The sequence below is a fragment of the Schistocerca nitens genome, chromosome 1 (genome assembly GCF_023898315.1).
Source record: "Schistocerca nitens isolate TAMUIC-IGC-003100 chromosome 1, iqSchNite1.1, whole genome shotgun sequence".
Classification (NCBI taxonomy): Eukaryota; Metazoa; Arthropoda; class Insecta; order Orthoptera; family Acrididae; genus Schistocerca; species Schistocerca nitens.
The window spans coordinates 932,658,424-932,681,193 of NC_064614.1; the positions used below are offsets into that span (position 1 = coordinate 932,658,424).

Consider the following 22,770-nt stretch of genomic DNA (forward strand, 5'->3'; position numbering starts at 1 on the left):
TGGGAACCTACGGTCGGTAAGGTCTTGGCCGATGGACCGGACTAAGTGTGTCCCACAATGACTTGCCATCCCACATCCATTCCTTGTCCTTTCCCAACTCCTCAATACCCAACCCAAGCAGTGACGCAATCCGTGCCAAGGGGTGTGTGGCACATGGAAGACATGTCGTGAACGGAGCGTCAGAGATACCAGGCGACCTCCGAGTAATTAGCCTTGCACTGCATGAGGTTTCCGTGGTGTGGACCGATTAGAACCACAACTCTCGTAGGACCAAAATGGACACGAAATAAAGTAGCAATACTGAGGGGCAAGTTGAGACCTCAGACACCAAAACATCAGGGCTGGAACCTGTGGAAAACATCCCCTCAGCTGAACAGGGGGGCAGACCTGTTCAAGAACTGGGAATGGTTACTAAGAAGTTGGAACAGATTAAGATCAAACACTTGTCTGGGGCTCAGATGAGGGAACTTCTTAGATAACAAAAGCTAAAAGAAGGAAAGGAGTGGCTTCCTAAACAAAAGTGGAGGGAACTAAAAGGGATTGAGCCCAAGATCTCCAAGAAAATGTTGTCCTTGGGCGAAGGGGGTGTACAAACCCCTTCTACATTGAGGGCAGGCAGTAAGAAAACAAGGGAGGAATCCAAGACTCCCACTTCTCAGGATAAGCGTATCCAGAAAAAGCCGAGGCAAGATACAGGGAAACAGACCTATAGTACTGCAGTCTCTGTTTTTAGGATGGCAATTATCCAGCAAGGCTATCCACTGGTCAAGATCACCTCGCAGCAGGAGCAGCTCGTGCAGATGTCGCTCTTTGAGAAGATGTGGGGGATGTTGGTCCAGGATCCAGCCCCTAATATCACCTGGGAGGATGTGAAGCTGCTGGTAGAGACAGCGGCTGAGCTCTTCAAGACTGCAAAGATATTAATGTGTGTGCCAAAACCTCAGTGACTCTGAGAAAATAGGGTCTCAAAACCTGAAAGACTTGACAGAGGATTGGAAGATAATCAAACCAAAGGTTGCACCAAACGGCCAAACTCTTTTAGAAGTTGGAGAGAAGCCCCTGAAGGCAACGCAGGAGCAAGACCTGAGACTATTCTTCGGGTTCTCACAGGTTGCTGTTAGGGTAATCAAAGACATCAGAAGCGACAATGGTGGCAAGATGGAGCCTGGAATGTGCTGTAGATAAATCTGCAACGCAGTAAATGGGCCACTGCTGCCCTGAATCGTCTTCTGGGAAAATGGAGGACAAGAAGTGGACGTGGCCGATTCAGGAAACCTGTGCATATAAAGGGGGTGTACTGGACCTCGGCATCACTGGAGGTAAGCTGGTTTAGGCTAGAAATATAAGAAACTCCAAAACGTCCATTTATGTAAAAAATGTAATCTTCTTCATGCCAATGGCGGACTTTTGTTCTAGGGACTTAGTGACCATTAGGATGCGGCAATGTAAGGAAGGTATCACAAGGGAGTTTGTAATGGCCTTGGAATACTTTCCTTACGGGGACAGAGCTGCTCCTTCTCAGGAGGTGAGGAGACTGACTGAAGCCTGCGCACAACAGGACGAGCAACTATTCATTGGATGCGATGCTAATGCCCACTACTTAGTGCGGAGCAGCACCAACACCAACAGTAGAGGTGAGTACCTTATAGAACTTCTTCTAGCTAATAACTTAAGAGATCCTCAATAGGAGCAAGGAATCTACATTTAGCTATATAATAAGGAAAGAGGTAACTGACATAACTACCCATCAAAGTGGAACTGAAGGTTATGTCAAACAATGGCATGTGGCTTTGGAGACGTCCTCATCAGACCACATGTATATTAAGCTTGAGGTTGAAATTGGCATCAGACAGACCATGTCCTAAGAAATGCCAGGAAAACGGAATGGGAAGTGTACAGGAAGGACCTCGACTCAAGCCCATCGGAAGTCAGTACTTCAATAAGGAATCCAGTAGAGTTTGAGGAGGAAGCAGAGGCAGTGACCTCTGCCATCATGACCTCATACCATGACAACTGCTCTATCTCCAAGAAGTGCATGAAAAGGAAAGTATCTTGGTTAAACAACAACATGGAATCACAGAGGAAACAGGTATGAAGACTGTTTAATCTAACTACTCCTCAAGACTCATTTTCCTCAATGTACTCTCACAGACAACATAGGCCAGGACAAGGTATCAGTTTTCAGGTATTCGAAGGGAGAACTGGAAACCTGCCAGAGAATGTGCTGAACATAGGAAAATCCAATGGGTGGTGGGAACATTCTAACTATTCAAGTCACCTGGCCCAGATGAAATCTTTTCAGTGCTCCTGCAACAAGCAGAAGTGAACTTAATAAGATTTCTATGCAGGTTATTTAGAGTTAGCCTAGCAGCAGGAATCATTCCTAACATCTGGAGGGCAGTGAAGGTTGTCTTCATTCCAAAGTCAGGGAGAACTGATCATATCAAGACCAAGGATATGAGACCAGCCTGTCCACCTTACTTCTTAAAACGTTACAAGAATTGGTCAACATGTATGTTAGGAAGAGGGGGTTAACTAGGATCCCTCTACACATAAACCAACATGCATACCAACAAGAAAAATAGTTGGGAAGGTGGAGAAACCACTACACTTTCAGGAAATAGCCCTCTGCACCTTCTTGGACATCGAAGGGGCTTCTAGCAACACAACCTTCAAATCCATGGTTACGGCAGCAGAGCTGCATGGATTGGAGACCACCATTTGCAGTTGGATTAGAGCCATGCTTAGTGGTAGAAAGATACAAGCCACCATGATGCAACGAAAAATGTTAATCAACACCACCAGAGTAAAGAGGGGTCCTGTCCCCTCTACTTTGGAGCCTTGTGGTGAATGAACTCATTGTAGAATTAAACTCTAGACAGTACTTTTGCCAGAGATACTCCATCTTGTCACAGAAATACTTGGCAAATTTTTAAGTACAGTAAGTGCTATGGCACAAGGAGCATTGAACATTGTGCAAAATTGGTGCAGGAAACAGGATCTAAGGGTCATTCCTAAGAAGACTGTTGTATTATTATTCATGAGGAAGCAGATCCAAAACACATATTGGAATCTCAAGCTTCTCGATGAAGCTCAGCCAGTGATGGGGATATTGAAATATCTAGGGGTAACCCCGAATGAGAAATATTGTGGACCCCTCACGAAGGAGCACCTGTTCCAAAGCAAAAGGTAGTCTAATGAGTACCAGGAGAGCTTGTGGTAAAAACTGGGGCTTAAGCCCAAGAGTATGTGCTGGGTATACACCACAGTAGTAAGACCTGTGATCACTTATGGGGCTACAGTGTGGTGGAAACCGGTGGAACAGCAAGTAGCAGCTAAGGAGCTAGCTAAGGTGCAGAGATTGGCCTGCTTAGCCATTACATGCGGAATTAGCAGCGCACCCACTGCTGGGATGTAAACCATGTGGGACATGTCCCCATTACACCTGTGGGTAAAAATGGAGGCAGCAGCTGGAACACATAGTTTAAAAAACTGGAACTCAGTGGGGTATCCACGTTCTCACACTGAAATACTGATTGAGGTAGACATGGGTATGGTTGGGGAAATGCCGGCTGACTATATAACAACTCCCAGCTGCTTTATATATAGTAACTGAAAGTAGAGAGCTCTGGGAGAACAAATTTCAACACTGTACTGAGGACTTAGTCTGATTCATTGACGGTTCGAAGATAGGCCAAGGCATTGGGGCCAGGTATACGGGGTGCAGTCAAGGCTGGAGAGTGTAATCTCTCTAAGGAAGATGGCCACTGTGTTTCCAGCAGAAATATGTACTATCAGGGTGTGCGTGGAGGAGAATTTGTGTAGGTGCTACAGAGGTCATAGCATTTTCATTGATTGAAACAGCCAAGCAGCCCTGAAAGCACTGGCAGCCTCTGCAACAAGATCAAAGATCGTGGCAGAATGCCACAAAGTCCTTATGGAACTAGGGGAAAGCAATAGGGTGAACCTACTGTGGATACCTGGTCACTCAGGGATTAGTGGTAATAAGCGCACGCGCACACGCACAATGTTTTTTCTACAATATGTGCTTTTTTTATACATAGATTACAGTACATTTACATATTAATGGTATTGGTTGATAATAACGAAGAAGTGTTTCCACATGCCACTCAAGCTGTAGCATGTAGAAGAAACCAGATCCCGGTGCATCACTTAAGAGGCGCAACCATTTTCCATGCCCGAAAAAATTAGTCCCTTTAACTTTATGAAGCCACTTGCCTTCCATTGTCAACTAGCATCTTTCAACTGCTCCTGCATTTCGCCACACCCACAATCAATCTAGGTTTTTACCAGATGCCACACCAAACACGAAAGAATGATTTTTAGAGAGCAGCAGAAAAATCAAATTGCAATGGTTTTGTACAGTGACACACATCATAGATCACACTTTCAGAAATGTTTATGTCACATTCTTTTATGTATAAGAAAAATTATTAAAATTTGTGCAAGATGTGTGAACATTTAATTTGTTATTACTGTACTCTTAACCATGGCATAATAATAAAATACACACTAACAAAATCATGGACTTTCCTTTCTACATTTCTATTACAAAGCTGGTCACAGTTACAAGTGTCATTTCTCTTACAAATTCTCAATAAATTTATGCAACTAACAAATAAGAGGCTTGTATCATCTGACAAGTGAATAAGGCTGCTACAATGGAGCATCCCCACCCGCCATTACAAGATATCATCCTGAACTCGAAAAGCTTCACCATACCCTTCACCAGGACTGATTACCCATCATCATACCCTGAAATGAGGGACAACCTACCCAAGATCCTACCCATCTCCCCCAAAACTGCACTCCATCACCCACCCAACCAACACGGCATTCTAGTCCATCCCTATGCCTTTCGTGTCCACAGCTCGTGGTCTAGTGGCTAGCGTTGCTGCCCCTAGATCACGGGGTCCAGAGTTCGATTCCCGGCCAGGTTGGAGATTTTCTCTGTCCAGGGACTGGGTGTTTGTGTCATCATCATCATCATCATCATCATCATCATCATCATCATCATCATCATCATCATCATCATCATTGCCATTCCCACTCCAAACTCCTTGCCACAGTGATTATATCCCTGTGGCAGACCCAGTGCAAGACCTCACTATCCACTCACTCCAGTATGGTCACAGGCTTATCCTATCCCACAATATTATGTACAGATTTGTTAGTCCAATAGTTTGTTCAGATTCTGGTAATGAGAGCATAATCTGGTAATGAATGTTCTTCAAGCACTGTAAACTGGCCTCTGAAAAGATCTTTCAATACACCAATGGCACGATAATTTCTGTTGACAAACTCTTGTTAATATAGCAAAAAATAAACTATCCAAAACTAAATAGTTTATTAACTATTAAGTGAAATTTTATTATTGGATAAGACATGATTAGCCAATATTTATTTCCTATTCCACCTCTTTACCTCTTGATACATCTCTACTATCTGTATAACTGAAGCCGTATTGAAAAAGATTGCCAGTAGGATTTCACTGTGGCTTGTGGAAACAACAGTGGACGGCACCACTCCAGTTTTGGACAATAATGCCACTTTCTGAGGCGAAATTTTTGTTGCATGTGAAATTGCAACTACTTCTAAGAAAGCTCTAATACGGAAAATACTCTGTAAATCTTTGTGAACAGGCACTGTTCTGAATTCTTTTTTGGCGAGCATCTTTCACTGTGAATACAGGTCTTACTAGTATTACTGCAAATTAACCCAAGTAGCTAAATTTAAGTACTGGTATTTAAGATTCATGTTTACTGTACACGTAGCAATACCTATTGTTGAAGACATCTTTTCTTATTGTACACAGGGCAAGTTACCCATGATGACCAGTAGTGTAATCAAGAAAATATTAAGTTAGCAGGAAATAACCAGCATCTATTCAGTATAAGAAGACACACAGTTAAGTAGCAACTTTCTTGCTAATTTTACAATGTTAAATGTAGTATGAAAAGCAAAAAATAATTCATATCATTATTTATGCATTTTCTAACAGCTGTCTTTATTTGTTACCTTATAGCACGAATTTTTCCACATTCATTCCTTGATGTGATCTGTGGCACATGAAGTAATGACAGTCATGTGACTGTAGCTAACATTTCATCTATGTAAGTTGAACACTGACAGACTGACAGTTGAATTCCTAGCAACCAGTAGCAGGAAAAGTACTCAACATATTGGAAACCAAGAAAATGTCAGCAAAAATCAGCAATGCATAAGAATGTTTTACTGATCTACCGCTCAAATGTGTACTAAATTACTAAAGTTTGAGTATTAAGTGTACTAAATTACAGATTGAGAAGCTGCCTTTTCCTAGTTTACATACTGCTTCATCCACTAATTGCCATTACTGTTAAAAGTAGGTAATACTGACCACACAGCAGAAAAAGTGGGAGCCAACTTTACTACTGTTACTTATTTTAAATAATTTGTTAAGATCTAAGGATTTTCTCTTCCCATGCACGTTGTATTTTTATAAACTAGTGAGCATGTGCGTTATCTTACACTTCAAACTGAATGAACGAAAAACCAGTAAAGGATACGTGTTTTCTGGTAATGACACATTGTAAACCATCAGACTGGATTTTTTGCTGCTATTTTGAGAAGTAGTAGCAGAAGTTCCTATGCTTTTTGCAAGTTCTTTTCGCTCCATCTGATTTAACATATCCACAGTTGGATCCGCATCTCCAATATTTGAAACAGCATAAGCCATCCATGTTTCCAACAGGTCATCTTCGCTCAAGTTGTAGGTACTGCATAGTTCGAGACCTGGAACGTCAGAAAATACAGGAACACCATTACCTACTATGTCAGAATAAGCACAGCCACATCAAATCTGGGGGGGAAATGGCCCGAAAATTAATAAATGACAAACTGTTCCTTGGGTCCAAAATCAATGTGAAAACCAGACAGTTAACAAGATTACCTAATTACGTGCCCTTGTGGAGTAGTAAAAACCAATTAAATACTGCTCCATCAATAGGATTCTGAAAGAGATGCATCTTTGGGTGGTAACAGGAGGAGATACCATGGTAGAATTCTGACGAAGCAGTTTTGAGGAACAACAGACATTTAGAATATACAGCCAATACCGTTTATAGCAATGGCATTTCTAACGATTTGTGGGCTATAACAGCGAAATCTAACTGTCCTATCTAAATCCTATGTAAACACTATACTTAAAAAATTACTTGGTACAATATCGCCTACTGTGCCACATCATCTGAACGACAGATTCTTTTATTACATATTCAGAGAATTATATCTGTTTTAACATCCAATGTTAATTTTTGTTTGTGTAAATGCAAAAAACAAACAAAAGCAACTGATCGTCTTAAGTGGAACAGTATACTGTAATATATGTTACAGCACTGTCTCTGCTGTGATTGTAGAAAATTAGAAAATCATATTTCAGTGTGCTATTTTTCCAATGCTCAGAAGTAGGATAATCGTATATTTGTTACTGACATTTTGTGGTTACGTATTTTGGATATTTTTAATGTGTTAGGTACAGTACATCACCTTTGTACAACATATTAAAAGACAAACAGAAGAAAACGTAGGTCTCCATGAATTTTATGTATATGGAACTGTCTTTTCATTTTGTTGCTGTTAAGCTTTGTAATACAGTAACTGGAATGAAGTTGTGTCATTCATGACTATTATTAGTATACTGAACTTACAGTAAGTTTTTAACATGCTCAACACTTTATTACTTTCATTCTCCAATACTATGTACAGCATTATTGAAAGTTTACATTGTGGCTACTTCCTTCAATTACTCAAGGTTTTTACATTTTGCTGGCATTTTATTGCTGTACATACTGCATAAACATAAGAAAAGTTCCTCTTTAGGCGCTCTCCACAAATACCGTAGACGTACTTTATTTCTGCTTCTTTTTGAAGTGTTAACTCTATGGCAGCCTAAAATTTACATGCGAAATTTTTACTAAAAAGAGCAAAAATCTGGTTTGTACAATCTCAGCTACAACAACCGTAAACTGTTGGTCCCTTCACATTGTCTTAAAGGAAGAATATAAAGTGAGAAACAGAATCACAAAACTACCTGGCAGATTAAAACTGTGTGCCCGACCAAGACTCGAACTCGGGACCTTTGCCTTTTGCGGGCAAGCGCTCTACCATCTGAGCTACCGAAGCACGACTCAAGCCCGGTCTCACAGCTTTACTTCTGCCAGAGTGAAAATCTCATTCTGGAAACATCCCCCAGACTGTGGCTAAGCCATGTCTCCGCAATATCCTTTCTTTCAGGAGTGCTAGTCCTGCAAGGTTTGCAGGAGAGCTTCTGTAAAGTTTGGAAGGTAGGAGACGAGATACTGGCAGAAGTAAAGCTGTGAGACCGGGCTGAGTCGTGCTTCGGTAGCTCAGATGGTAGAGCGCTTGCCCGCGAAAGGCAAAGGTCCCGAGTTCAAGTCTCGGTCGGGCACACAGTTTTAATCTGCCAGGAAGTTTCATATCAGCGCACACTCCGCTGCAGAGTGAAAATCTCATTCTGGAAACATCCCCCAGGCTGTGGCTAAGCCATGTCTCCGCAATATCCTTTCTTTCAGGAGTGCTAGTCCTGCAAGGTTTGCAGGAGAGCTTCTGTAAAGTTTGGAAGGTAGGAGACGAGATACTGGCAGAAGTAAAGCTGTGAGACCGGGCGTGAGTCGTGCTTCGGTAGCTCAGATGGTAGAGCGCTTGCCCGCGAAAGGCAAAGGTCCCGAGTTCAAGTCTCGGTCGGGCACACAGTTTTAATCTGCCAGGAAGTTTCATATCAGCGCACACTCCGCTGCAGAGTGAAAATCTCATTCTAGAATCACAAAAAGTGGCCAGGGAGAAAAAGAAGTGGGTGGAAAAGTGGATTACAGTGAGGGAACAAGACAGTAAAGGAAATTAGAAAATACCATTGCCGGATAATGAGAATCAGTACACCTTTCAGAGATCTCCAGTTCACTCAAGATTTATTGTTGCAACAGTGCACATGTAGTAATGAAATGATTACATTTACAGATCAATAACACAAGCGGTTCTGAGGTACCAGGTATCAGGCGATAGAGAAACACCTATACTAGTACATGGTGTAACCTCTACAAGTGGCAATGCAGGTGCTAACTGGCATTCACCCAATTCTATAGATTGTGAATACTGTCCTGGGATATGTTATGCCATGCTTGACATGTTCATGTAGTTCTGTAAGAGTTGTTGGGTGATGGGTTGCACAAGTCAGTTCTTGTCCCATCACATCACACACGATTGACTGAAGACAAGTTCGGAGATCTTTTTTTATTTGTTTTAGGGTGCAAAAACAACTAGGGTCATATGCACCCATGACAGAATTGTAGAACACAAAAGGAACAAAAAAGTGTTAAAATCAACTACACATTAATCCGAAGTGACGGAAGAGAAGACAGCTAAAAACAGGGATGTGGAGAAAGGTTTATAAAATACGCCCTAGAGAAACAGGGGCCTTGAACTAAAGATTAAATGTCCTTCACCATATTGCTAAGACAGATAAAAATTAAAACTATGTTGACTGGCTGTATGTCATTCACTAAAATGGCCAATAGCTCACACAGCAAACACAAATTAGATCGTAAGTGGTTAAAAAAGGGCATTCCGTCAGGAAACTGTGGACCGTCAAAGGTTGAGGGCAATAAACACAAAGTGGTGAGGGAACACCACTTAATAAATGGTGATGGCTAAAAAAGACACGTGCCCAATACACAACCTAGCTAAAAAGATCTCCTCATGGCGAGAGGGCCAGGAGGAGGTCGTCCAAGCCAATGGCAGAGGCTGAATAATCCAGAGCTTGTTCCCATGAAGGGAGGACCAGTAGTCATGCCAAAGTGAAAGCATCTGCTGACAGATGGCAACACAGAGATAAACTGAGGGAATGGAAGAACTAGCGGTCTGAGGTACGAGGACTGCAGTCTTGGCACCCTCATCAGTGGCCTCATTTCCTGTCAGACAGATGACCAAAACCCACATAAGCATCACAGGGGCTCCATGAAGAATGAGCAAGTGATAGCTTTCCTACACCCGTTGCACTAAGGGATCGACAGTGTACAGCAGACAGAGGCTTTGAGGGCACAGAGAGTCGGAGCAGGTAACTCAACTGAAAAGCCTGTCACCAGATGTACTACATGACCTGATACAGGGCAAAGAGCTCTGCTGTAAATGCTGAGCAGTGTTCTAGAAGCTTATACCAAAATTGTCGGTGCCAGTGGCGAAAGCATACCCAGCACCATGGTCAGTCCTAGAACCATCAGTGTACACGAAGGTACTATTGCTAAGTTCCGTGAGAAAGTAGTGAAATTGAAGGTGATAGAGCAACACTGGAGAGAACGAAGGCCAAGGTGAACAAGGGCCGCCGCACGAAGCCAAGATGGTGAAGGGTTAACACCCCGCAGGAAAGTGGCAGGTAGCGTGAAGTTAAGCTGCTGGAGCAAGAGCCAAAAGCGAACTCAAGGAGGTAACAGAGAAGAGGGACACACCCCATACTGGCGACCAAAGGAGTCATCGGAGGCATTGGGTGGATGGCAATGCATGGCAGACAAACGGCATGCATACCTGCTGAGGAGCAAGTCACAGCGGTAGTTCGCCAGCTTCTGCATACGGTTCCTCAACTGGGCTACTGTAAAAGGTGCCAGTGGCCAAACAGATGCCACAGTGGTGGATAGTATTGAGAGAGCAAAAGAGGGTGGACGTGGAGATGCATAAACGAAACATCTATGGTCGAGTTTTGAACGGACAACAGACCGGTACACATGGAGAAGTGGTTCAGTCTGCTCCCATGGTAGTACCACCGAGTACACACAGGACACTGAGGGACTGCATACAGCAGGCCGCCAGGTAAGACACAAGGGAGGACCAAGGAAGTTTCCTATACAACAGATCACAGCAAATTTCGGATGGAAAAGAGAAGGTTATAGCCTATGCTTCTAGGACCCTTACAAAAGCAGAGAGAAACTAAAGAAAGGGAATGTCTTGCTGTGATCTGGGCCATGTGCAAGTTTCGACAGGATCTCTATGGAAGGCCATTGACAGTTGTTACAGGCCATAATTCACTCTGTTGGTTGACAGGTCTTAGAATTCAACAGGGCGGCTCGCCAGGTGGGCACTAAGTCTTCAGGAGTATGATATTACCATAGTGGACGAAAGTGGAAGAAAACACCAAGATGCCGACTGTCTCTCAAGAAACCCTGTGCAAGACCATAAAGACTTTGGTGAAGATAGTGACTGCCTCGCAGCACTCCAGGATCTCTCTGCTGAGCAGGACGACGTCAAGATATCTCAAATTATGCTTGCCTTAAATCGGTCAGAGGATGTGAAAGGAGAATTTAAGGTAGTTAATGAATTACTTTGCAAGAAAAACCTTGATCCATTTGGAAAGAAGTGGCTACCAGTGATTCCTAAACACATGCACTTAGATGTTCTACAGAAATTCCATGAAACGCCTGAGGCCGGACGTTTAGGATTTATTAAGACATACGATAGAATTTGCACGAGATTTTTTCTGGCTGAGTTTAATTAGTGTGTCCGTCACTGTGTCGTACTGTCAAGAGTGCCAGAGGAGAAAGGCAGTACCTCAGAAACCACCTGGCCAACTCGTACCAATTCCACCAGTCTAAACGCCTTTTCAGCGTGTTGGGATTGACCTCCTTGGACAATTTCTAACATATGCTAGTGGCAATAGATGGATTATTGTTAACACTGATTATCTGACACACTAAGCCAGTACAAAAGCTGTGAAAACAGCCGAAGCATACGAGGTAGCCAAATTCATTGTGGAAGACACCATATTAAAACACGGTGCCCCAAGGTCATTAATTACAGATTGAGGGCAAGTTTTCAATCTAATCTTGTGACAGAGAAACTGTCGATGCAACATTACTCACCACATGATGATTGCCTCCCATCCGCAAACTAACGGGCTTACTGAATGCCTTAATAAGACCTTGGCAGACATGCTATCAATGTTTGTCAGTATTGAGCAGAGCGACTGGGATGAGGTGCTACCTTTTGTGATGTTAGCCTGTAACACCACCAAACAAGGCACCACAAGATTTACGCCATTTTTCCTGGTGTATGGGTGTGAGGTGACTACAACGATGGACACACTGTTTCAGTTACATCCTGATGACGACTACATCAGCCAGGTGTTAACCAGAGCCAAGGAAGCTCTGAAGTTAGCTCAACTCCACATGCTGCAGGCTCAAGAAAATTATCGCCGAAGGTACGGCTCGAGCCATTGCCCTGTTGTCTACCAGCCTGGTGACCTCGTCTGTATCTTCACTCTTGTTCGGAAGGTTGGCCTCTCTGAGAAGCTCTTCAGGCGCTACTTTGGACCTTATAAAGTTGTAAGACAGTTGTCTGATATTACTTACAAGTTGAAGATTTCAATCCCGACATAAGACGACGAAAAATCAGAGATACGGTCCACATCCTTCAAATGAAGCCCTATAAGGATCCTGCAACCCAGGGTAAATTCAAAGCTCCAGCGACAGGCAACAAGTGGAAAGGTGACAAAGAGTGTAGTGGCAAAAGAAGTTCTAAGAAGATCAGTCATCAGGAGTCCGAGTATGCAAGACTGATGCCTTGTTCCTGGACTAGGACAACGTAACACCGAGACGCTTTTCTCTTAAGGAGGGAGCAATGTCGCAGAAGAAGCAGAGTAGCACCATGGTGTGGTGGTTATGATACTAAACTGTTGCATGAAGGGTCGTGAGTTCAAAACTCACCTGGACTGTACAATTTTAATTTCTATATTCGGTTTGAGTACATTCTAGAAGTATCTACAAATGTCAAGAATCATTGTACTGGAATGTTCTGTATCTGTATGTACACTTTACGTGTTCGGGCCGGAGGCAGTTTGCTCCGCGCTCTTGTATGTGAAAGTGCTGAATAAACCTTCGTTAAGTGAAGTTAGTGTTCATCATTCATCTAATTACACCGTCTTCTACGTGACAATATATTAAAGGACAACACTCAGAAAAAGACCAATATAATATGTACAAGCTTAGCTTTTGTAACTACAGTATTTGTGTATTAAATTAAACCATTAACTTTCCTTATTTGCATGTCGCACTACTTGACAATGATGGTGCTATTGGTTACTACATCACATGTCCTATGTCCTGAACATGTGCTGTCATTTTCTGGCGGGATCACATGATGTAAGCTAGGATTGACTGATTAAAGTGCATCGCAATCTCTATTTAATGCCTTGGAACTAACATTCTGTGTTTGGTGGAATTCATGTTGATACTTTTGTAATACAAAAATATGCAGCATATATGTTGCTGCGCATATAAGATTTTTACAAAGTACATTTTTAATGCATTTTGTTTCCTAAAGTGCCAGGGGAAGTTATACGCCAGTGTATAAAACCTTTACCATTCAAAGGATTTATAGGTTTTACAGTTCTGCCACTAACACAGAAAAAGTATATTTTTCACAAAAAAGTGTTTTACTGGAAAAACCAGATCTTTTTTCCCTTGTCTGCATATATAACTTGATGCAGCAACTTCCCTGGCCAGCGTGATCTCCGAACTCCCCCAGGGGGCTTGCTGCTCTTTAGTGGGTTTGTGCTTGGCTAGCATGGGGACCCGGTCTTTGCAGCATCTTTTCCCTTCGTGTTGCATGTCTATCCTGTTGCTATCTGCCCCCCCCCCCCCCTCACAAAAAACCACCCACCTTCCTTCTAGCTATCACCCTATTTCTCTCACCAGCTGTTTTTGCAAGGTGGTGGAACGTATGATTCACGTCCAGCTGGTATAGTGGCTTGAGTCTTGCAATTTACAAACCGCTGCACAGTGTGGATTTTGAATGCGCCGTTCTGCAGTTGACCATCTCGTCACTTTGTCCACCCATGTCGTCAGTGGTTTTCTGCGGAAATCCCAGACTGTGGCCATGTTTTCCAAGTTGGAAAAAGCCTAAGACATCCTCTGGAGGACTGGTATCCTCTGTTCTATACACGTGGGGCTTCTGTGGCTGTCTGTTTCCTTCAGGAATTTTTAAAACACTGAGTTTTCAAGGTAGGTGTTGGTTTGCCTTGTATCCAGGAAAATGGTGTGCCTCAGGGCTCCATCACGAGCATTGTCCTCTTTGTTATCACCTTTAACCCGATAATGGCTTGTCTCCTGCTGGGCATTTCCGGCTCCCATTTCGTTGATTTTGCCATCTGTTGCAGTTCTCCATGGACCTACCTCATTGAGCAGCATCTTCAGTAATGCCTTGATCGTCTTTACTCATGGAGTCTCAACAGTGGCTTTAGTTTTTCCCCTGATGAAACAGTTTGTATGAATTTTTGGGGCCGCTATTGGTTGCTTCCACCATCTGTACGTTGTGGTCCTCTTGCTCTTCCATTCATTGAAACAATGAAATTCCTGGGGCTCATGTTTCATCATCAAGTTTCTCACCATTCAACAATAGAAACTATTCAAGAAACCTGGGTAAAAAGAGAGGACATCAAAGTTAACAAGCACGTCTGATGGATCAAGACACAAAGGCATTAAGTGCCAGATAAAATTCACTTCATTCGAAATTTTTTTAACGCGAGGGCTCAGAACAGAAGCTAAACATGTAGGAGCGCACAAATTTGACACTGAGGAATCCTGTGTTTGTGAGCCTTAGGTAAATCATATAATCTCACGTGAAGAGCACCTACAGGGTGGAGTTTTTTAAGCAACTCTTAAAGAATGGAGTTCTTCCAAAGTCGTGAAAGGGTCTTCTACCTTATTCTTTCTGTACGATCATTCTGTAGTCTTTGATATACCAAATCCCCCAGTAAAACATCCATTTTAGTCAAATAATCTTCACTTGAGAGAAATGACTGTCATCTGGAAGAGTTAGTAAAACTATCTTCTCTCATGGACTGGATGGCCACCCTTTCACTAGCTGAAACGCTACTCCATGGGGGTGGTGCTCAAGGAAGTTTGTGGGAGAAGACTTTTCCAATTTTGTCTGCCTGGTCCTCAGGAAAATGGGACCAGGCTTGCTCCACTGCACAAATGAAATCAGTAATGGGAGACACTCCTTTGTGTGTGAGAAACATTTAAGCCTTTCTTCGAGGCTAACAACAGAGAGTCATCTAGTTTCCCATTAGGTACATTAATGAAATTCTGTCGATGAGTGTTAATGTCAGAGACGGTAGACTGAGTACAAAGTCAACTCTGAAACATGAAGATGAGGCAACTGATTTACATCATCTTGAGCTGACTGCCTTATTGTGTATTTAATGATAAGTGTCAGTCCATGTGAAATAAACCAAAGGTCTGGTTCTTTACATCTCAGATCTTGATAATTCTTGTGTATATCAGTAGTAGCAGTTGCTTACATGAAGAATCTCAAATTAGAACTTTATTGGACCATTCATTTTGCAGTTACTAATTTTTGAAGTTTTCAAAGCTCCCTAATTTTTGACACTTTTTCAAACTTAAAATGGCAATTTCTCAAAAACTACTTGACTTACAGACCTGACATTTGTATCAATTTATTCAGTCTCTTATAAGGTTTAAAAATGCATGCTACTTTAATACATTCTTTAAACAGTTGAATTTTGTAAAACCATTTTTTTTTAAATTCAAAAATTTGACATGTTTTAGTTCTTAAAAAGACATATGTTACTTAAATGCTATTTGTAAATGTGTGTGCCAAATTTCACGATCATATTTCAATGGGATCATTTTAAAAATAAATTTTACTTTAATCAGAGTGTCTACGCTGACAAGGAAAAAAAATTCCCGGCTTTCTTAGTTAAAAATACACTTTCTCCCGGGTGGGGGGAGGGGGAGGGGGGAGGGAGAGAGAGAGAGAGAGAGAGAGAGAGAGAGAGAGAGAGAGAGAGAGAGAGAAAAAAACTTTTTTCATGTTAAGTGACAGTATATTTTCCCTTGGAACTGCATAATTTATCGATCCTTTGAACGGTTATGGTTTTAGACATAGGCGCAGAATTTCCCGGCACTTTGGAAAACGAAACTCCGGGAAAAAGACACGTTTTGGAAATATCTGATGTGCAGCAACATGTACACTGCATATTTTTGTATTACGAAAGTATACATTGGAACTCCACCAAACACCGCATGTTACCCGGATCATTGAAATCAAGATTTCAATGCTCTTTTGCAAGCCAGTCATAGCTCATGTCACGTAATCTCACCAGCCGATGACAGCGGGTATTCAGAGCATAGGACACACTTGATGTAGTCAGCCAACAGCAACATCACTGTTAAGTAGCACAAACACACAAACAGGGAAAGTTAATAAATGTCCAATCTTCAGGGTCCAAATTTCTTCTAAATGGCTCGTCATCAAAGAGTTGATTTTCAAACGAGAGTCAAATGCTCTGTGATTTACGAAATTCATGGTACATTCTCGCACATAGTTCAACTTACCTAAAACGAAATTTACTTTGAAAGTAACGCTTTTCAAACCACCATTCGCAATATTTTCAATCAACCTGTTAGAAATAGGTTCGTTTCAGCAGTTGCCACAGAGCGCAGGTAACACGTGTCATTGTGCTTGCGCAGCTACCATGACGTAGGAGGCCCGTAGGTATGTGTAAAACATTAAAAGAACATACATTATGTCATAAAAGAAACAAGACATCAGAGGATACTCCAAGAGCATCTGAATTTCTAGGACCATACTAAAATGTGCACATTTAAAGTGCATACTTTAAAGTGCACATTTGTATGTCCAGATTCCCAATGAAGTAGACCTCGACCTGATATTAAGCTTTTCAGTGTGGTTTTCTGGATGTAATTTTTCTTGGAGCACCAGTACTGTTTGGTTCTTTATTGTGGCATAATGCCATACGTGCTAGAAGATGAAAATGTGCACTTGTAATGCAGTGAATAGTTTAAACTAGCCAGTACTGTGGATTTAAACATTTCGTTTCAACTACATTGACTGCCTCTGTGGAAAAGATTAATAAAGTCAAATTTCTTTAGCAAACAGACAAAAATAACTTCATTGTTCTGCAAGGCACTTAATGCTTGACTGTCAGAAAGGTGGAAATAAAATAAAATCTGAAACTAATAACATATTTTAGCCTTCTGTAATTATTTGAATGTATTTTAATTCACTTTGTAGCTCCCGGCCACAGATATCCATTTTGTTTTCATTTGACATGAGAGTAATTGGTGGGCAAACAGCAAAATCACTAAACATAAAGACGGGTCACGAGGAGACTATCCACTATAACTCAGACTGCTCTGCGCATCAGCCCTGGATTGACAATATTTGCAAACCGGGTCAATACTTGAAGTGGGGGAAGGGGAGAGGGAAAACTAATTTTCAAAAATACGTTCATGTTGTAGCGTACATCTTTCTGGAAAGTCAGACATAAAACATGTGTGTTCGAGGAAATGTAAGACATGTTACGAGAGTTGGAACTTAAATAGTAGCAACTATTTACTCACAACCAATACAAAAGAGTTACATGTTTGCACCTGTTACTGTTCTTCAAAGTAGTCACCAGCATTGTGAAGAACCCATAGCCAGCGATGTGGAAGGCGTAGTATACTGTTAGCAGAGCCTGTTCTGATGATGGTGCGAATGGAGCGGTCTACTGCCTGTCGAATCTCTGGAACAGTTCTGCAGCGAATGCCACGAAGTGGTTCCTTCATCTTCGGAATCAAATCCAAGTCACAAGGACTTATGTCCCATTGAGAGAACAGAGAAGCTGCAGCTTGGGCTGTATGCACCCGTGCATTGTCGTGCAAAATGATGGGTGGGTTGCGCAGAAAGTGTCGCCGCTTCTTCCGCAAAGCTGTCCGCAGGTGATGTTCCAAAGACAAACAGTAATACTGTGCACTGACTGTCTGTTGTGGAGGAACGTAATGCGTTAGGATAACACCGTCACAGTCGTACACGAGAATCACCGTAACTGCTAACAGTGTACTACGCCTTTCACATCGCTGGCAACGGGTCCTACAAACTCAGTAACAGGTGCAAGCATGTAGTTCTTTTGCATCAGTTGTGAATAAGTTGTTGCAACTATTTAAGCTCCAACCCTCATATTTTGTCTTATGTGTGCCAAAGTGCAGGGCCATGTCTCTCCATACAGCATTTTTCTGTCGCACGTCACTGTATTTCACTCTGTGAAATTGAAACATGTATATTTTGTAATGGATCCCATCAAACTATATTCAGGACAGCGGAAATTGAAGCGTCCTGTAGTGCCTCTCCTGTTCCCAGTCTGTCAGTTTGACAGCCTGCCCCTTTTTTTAAAACAAAAAATAAAAAAACACCTCGCAATTAATAGCGGATGGGATTATTTTTAATTGGGAGAACAAAAAGTCTTCAGAAAATTTGCACTCTTTATTGCCTATTAGCTAATAACTTTCTGTTTTGTGCGACATAAAAAATTATTCCTGTTAGTCGTTTATTTCCATTCTGGTAGTCTGAATCTATGGATTTCGCTAGTAATTATAATGCTGATCATTTGCAAACCCAATCAACCACATAATCAGACAGCGATTAGCATTCATCCGTTAGGCTTTACTCCGCTCAGCTCGTATAGCCCCATCCCCTTTTGTCTGCGGAAAGTTTATTTCTAGATGTGATGAAGATTCCCCTGACAGAGACATCACGAACACTATGCACGCGTTCAAAACTGTTCAAAAACCAACAGGGATGAATTTCAAAATAATATGAATAATCGATAGACCAATGGGTGCTGGATGCCAGGTGCTTTGTGGAACAAACAAGTCCCCCCCCCTCAAGAATATGAATTTGGCGCCCCCTTCACCCGGTAGCATCTAGCTGCTTGCTGCGACTGCTTGCTCAGCCAGCAGCCACATTCATGTAACTAGAAGCAGGAGAATCTAATACTCAAATGCGACTCAACTGCGCATACGCATGAACCCGCTCGTAACTGCTAAAACGAATCTAATGTAAACAGTTGTGACTTCACGCTCATCGGGGGCAATTTGTCGTTATGAAGCATTGCATAGTCTTCCTAAAGCCTTTGCCACACTTTGCTGTTGGCAGACGCTTGCATCAGCACTGTGTCGTCGTATATGGCGCATTTCCTTTGCAATTTATTTTCGTTTTTTATCACGCTTATGTTTTATTGTTGAAGTGTTATTCTGCAGTAGTGGGATACAGTAATATGCTTTGTTAGAGTATCGGTTCTTACCAGACAAAATTACAAAAATTTAACTGAAAACTAAAAGAATGAAAAATTCCCGGAATTCTAAAAAAATTCCCGGGTTTTTCCCGGTTGGACTGGGTCATATACATCCTGTTAATGGTACGTGCACCATCCAGCATGCAGTCAGCAGGACTGCACACTTCTTACCAAGAAACCATAAAGGCTGTCAAATCATTGTATTTTTCATTTAATGGCAATTTATTGCATTATTAGAATTTAAAGTCAGTACTGGCCTTCCCAAGTTAATTATGAAAATATTTGAATATATAACAACATTACATGCTCAAGAACACTATAAATAATTTACTTAATTGAGCCCATATTTTCCAAATACATTCATATTAATTATAGTAATTAAACATTGCTGTAGCTGTTACTATTTAACAGTGAGCTGTTTAAATGTCTTTCAGTGAGAAATTTTCTATTCATCTTCAACAATAAAAATGTTATAATGATCCAGTTACAATCTTTTGGACTCTAAAAATTATATATTGCATTCTTCTTTTGTATGCTGTTACCTAGTCATCTAGAATAGTCACAGATTATTATTATTATTGGCTTAACGACACATTCTTTTACAATATAATCTGTGAGGCTTTTCGACCCTCTTCATGTGATAGTCTGTATGTTCCTCCAGTGGCAACTGCAGGGTGTAATTTACAACATAGAAGTTCTTTGGAACAGTCAATTGATCCTGTCTCCTTCAGTATGAAAGGAAACGAGCTAGTCCCCAAGGATGCATAAATAAAAGATTTAGTTCTGCTTCTTTTTCATATATCGACAGCAGACAACCCATTCACTACCTGTTGCCGTAAGCACAAGCAAGAAATCCTGTATTCTATTTAAAAGGCATGACATCTGCTTCTGGACGCACTTGAATTTTATGAACATCAAAGTCTTTAAAATCAGAAACAACAATTGCTTTAACCTTGTCTTTGCTCAAAGAAATAAATGCATGATATTTCCAAGTCCCTGTGACAATCTTTTTGCCAATATCCTTTCTTCTGGTGCATGCCCATCGTATGACACGCAGAAAAAATTACTTCTGTGCCATTTGCTTTACCTCCTCTCGAACTTTGGAAGATTTCATTATTGATAGGATTTTGCTCACTAGCTTAGGCTACAAATCATTTTACTGCGCCACCAACACCATCACACACCCTCTTCCGTGTGAAGTAGCGTAAAAATGCCATTCTGCCTCATTTCCTTCGAAATCTTCAGCATGACAAGTTAGTGAAGTTTTTTTCGGTTCTCATATTGTGCTGCTGAACCATAACTGAAGAACCAATTTTTTTACAAATTGGGAAGAAAAAGTTTTATAAGCTTCGTCTGCTTTATTGGAGCAGATCTACATGTACTGTATAGTGTGTCAAACTGTCTGATACGAAAGCAAAACTTTCGTAGGTGAGGATATTATTCCTCATTATTTTAAAATTTTTTGTCTAACAACACATGGATGCACTGTGGTCATGGAATTAATCCAATGGAATCCTTGTGCTTCATCTTGTCTTGAATAACAAAAGCTTAATTTTCAACGGTGAGATCATCGGTCTCATCGGATTAGGGAAGGAAGTCGGCCGTGCCCTTTCAAAGGAACCATCCCGGCATTTGCCTGGAGCGATTTAGGAAAATCACAGAAAACCTAAATCAGGATGGCCGGACGCGGGATTGAACTGTCGTCCTCCCGAATGCGAGTCCAGTGTCTAACCACTGCGCCACCTCGCTCGGTGCTCACAGTGTGAAACACGCAATCAACAGTAACCCACTGTTTGTAAGATATGTTTTGTATCATTTGCTCTTAAGTGTAGAAATTAATGTGTCTTTAAAAGTGCTTGCATCAGGGTAGTACTCATTTATTTGTGAACCACTGAGTATTCAGTGGGTTGCCCATTATTTTCAACATGCTGTGTTTGTATGTGGAAAGTGAGTTTTCATATTCTGGTACAACGAGCTCACGCAAGTTTGCACCAGCTGTCTTTAGTTTCACATTCTGATGAGCTGTACAAATGCAAACTGTGGGTCTCACTTGTTCCAGCTATAATACAATTTTTTTGCCTTAACTTCAGCAAATTTTGAGAATCCAATTTGGACTTGTGGGTAATTTCATTTGAAAAGATTGCATACTTCTTAGATATTCCAAAAAATTAATATTTTTTGAGTATGCATAGGCTTATCACCACTATGTTTTCCCATCGTTACAATAAAACTTTTTCACTAACAGAACTGTTTTAGCAGAGGACTGTCCAGGGTGATGGTCAAGAGCACATAGTATATGGACTTTTCTTCCACTTTTTTTTCCCCTCCTCTCTTGCCATGTAGTTGCTTACTCCAAACTTTTTCCACTTTTGCTAGAAGTGTCAAATTTGTCTTTAAACTGATCAATCATTTCTGTTGTGGATTATCAGAGCCACATACTTTCTGATTATCACCAGTTTCACCTAGTTTGCATTTAATTTTTTTGCCTTTATTTTTGCAATATTTCTTTAAGCTGATGCATTTATTCTTTCCCATTGCAGATTCTCTTGTTGAAGTCAAACAGGTATTCGACAAATTATATCTTCCACACACTTCATCTTTTTGATGCTTGTGATTTATCTTTCATTTACTTGTTAAGAAGGAAAGAAACTACGGATAAAAGGGGCCAAAATTTTGACGTAACCCCTTGAAGAGTAACTCTCACTGGGCGAGTAAGTATCTGGGAAAAGCAACTCTCACTGAGTAAGTATCTGGGAAATGTAACTTCTTGAAAAAAAGATTAATCACAAGCATCAAAAATGTGAAACCTACAAAAGATATAAAAATGTAAAATTGACAAGTTTAAATTTATATAAACATTCATTATGTAGAGAACAGAAAAAGTACAACACTTTTCAAAATACCATTTTATGAACCTAGTAATGTAGTACAGTGATGATTCATACTAGTCTTCAGTCTGTAGCAAAACATAGCATTCTGTGTAAAATGCCACTAATACTATTTCAGAATGGCTTCTACTGCGTGCCTGATTCGTGCAGCCAGTTATCTCCCCCCCCCCCCCCCCCCTCTATCTACATCTATATTCTGCTAACTACTGTGAGGTGCATTGCAGAGGGTAGGTCCCATTGTACCAGTTATTGGGGTTTCTTCCTTTTCCATTCACATGTGGAGATAGGAAAGAATGACTTATTGAATTCCTATGTCTGTGCAGTCATTATTCTAATCTTATCCTCACGATCCCCATGCGAGCCACACACAGGGGGTTGGAGTATATCCCTACAGTAATTATTTAAAGCCTGATCTTGAAGCTTTGTTATAGACTTTCTTGGGATAGTTTACATTTGTCTTCAAGAATCTGCGAGTTCACATACTCTCCCATGGATTAAACAAGCCTGTGGCCATTCGGGCTGTCCTTCCCTGTATACATCAACGTCACTAGTAAGTCTTATCTGGTACCGGTCCTACTCACTTTAGCAATATTCCTTAACCAGTCAACGCAAGTGATTTTTAAGCAATCACTCTTGTAGACTGACTGCACTTCCCCAGCATCTCACTAATAAACCAAAGTCTACCACCTGCTTTACCCACGACTAAAACTATGTGATCAT

At 41.3% G+C, this 22,770-nt stretch overlaps 1 protein-coding gene and 1 long non-coding RNA gene across 2 annotated transcripts in view; one reads left to right on the plus strand and one right to left on the minus strand.

Annotated features, from left to right (window-relative positions):
• Window positions 1-22,770, minus strand: part of LOC126193802 (DNA polymerase alpha subunit B) — a 94,344-nt gene that overhangs the window by 34,621 nt on the left and 36,953 nt on the right. Inside the window, exon 2 of the mRNA XM_049932715.1 lies at window positions 6,570-6,795. Coding sequence (XP_049788672.1) covers window positions 6,570-6,795 — 226 coding nt within the window. The remainder of the gene's footprint in view (window positions 1-6,569; window positions 6,796-22,770) is intronic.
• On the plus strand, window positions 1,149-5,972 carry LOC126193828 (uncharacterized). Its single transcript, XR_007538486.1, has 3 exons — window positions 1,149-1,319; window positions 1,417-1,634; window positions 5,837-5,972. It is a non-coding gene; the product is annotated as an uncharacterized LOC126193828 (long non-coding RNA).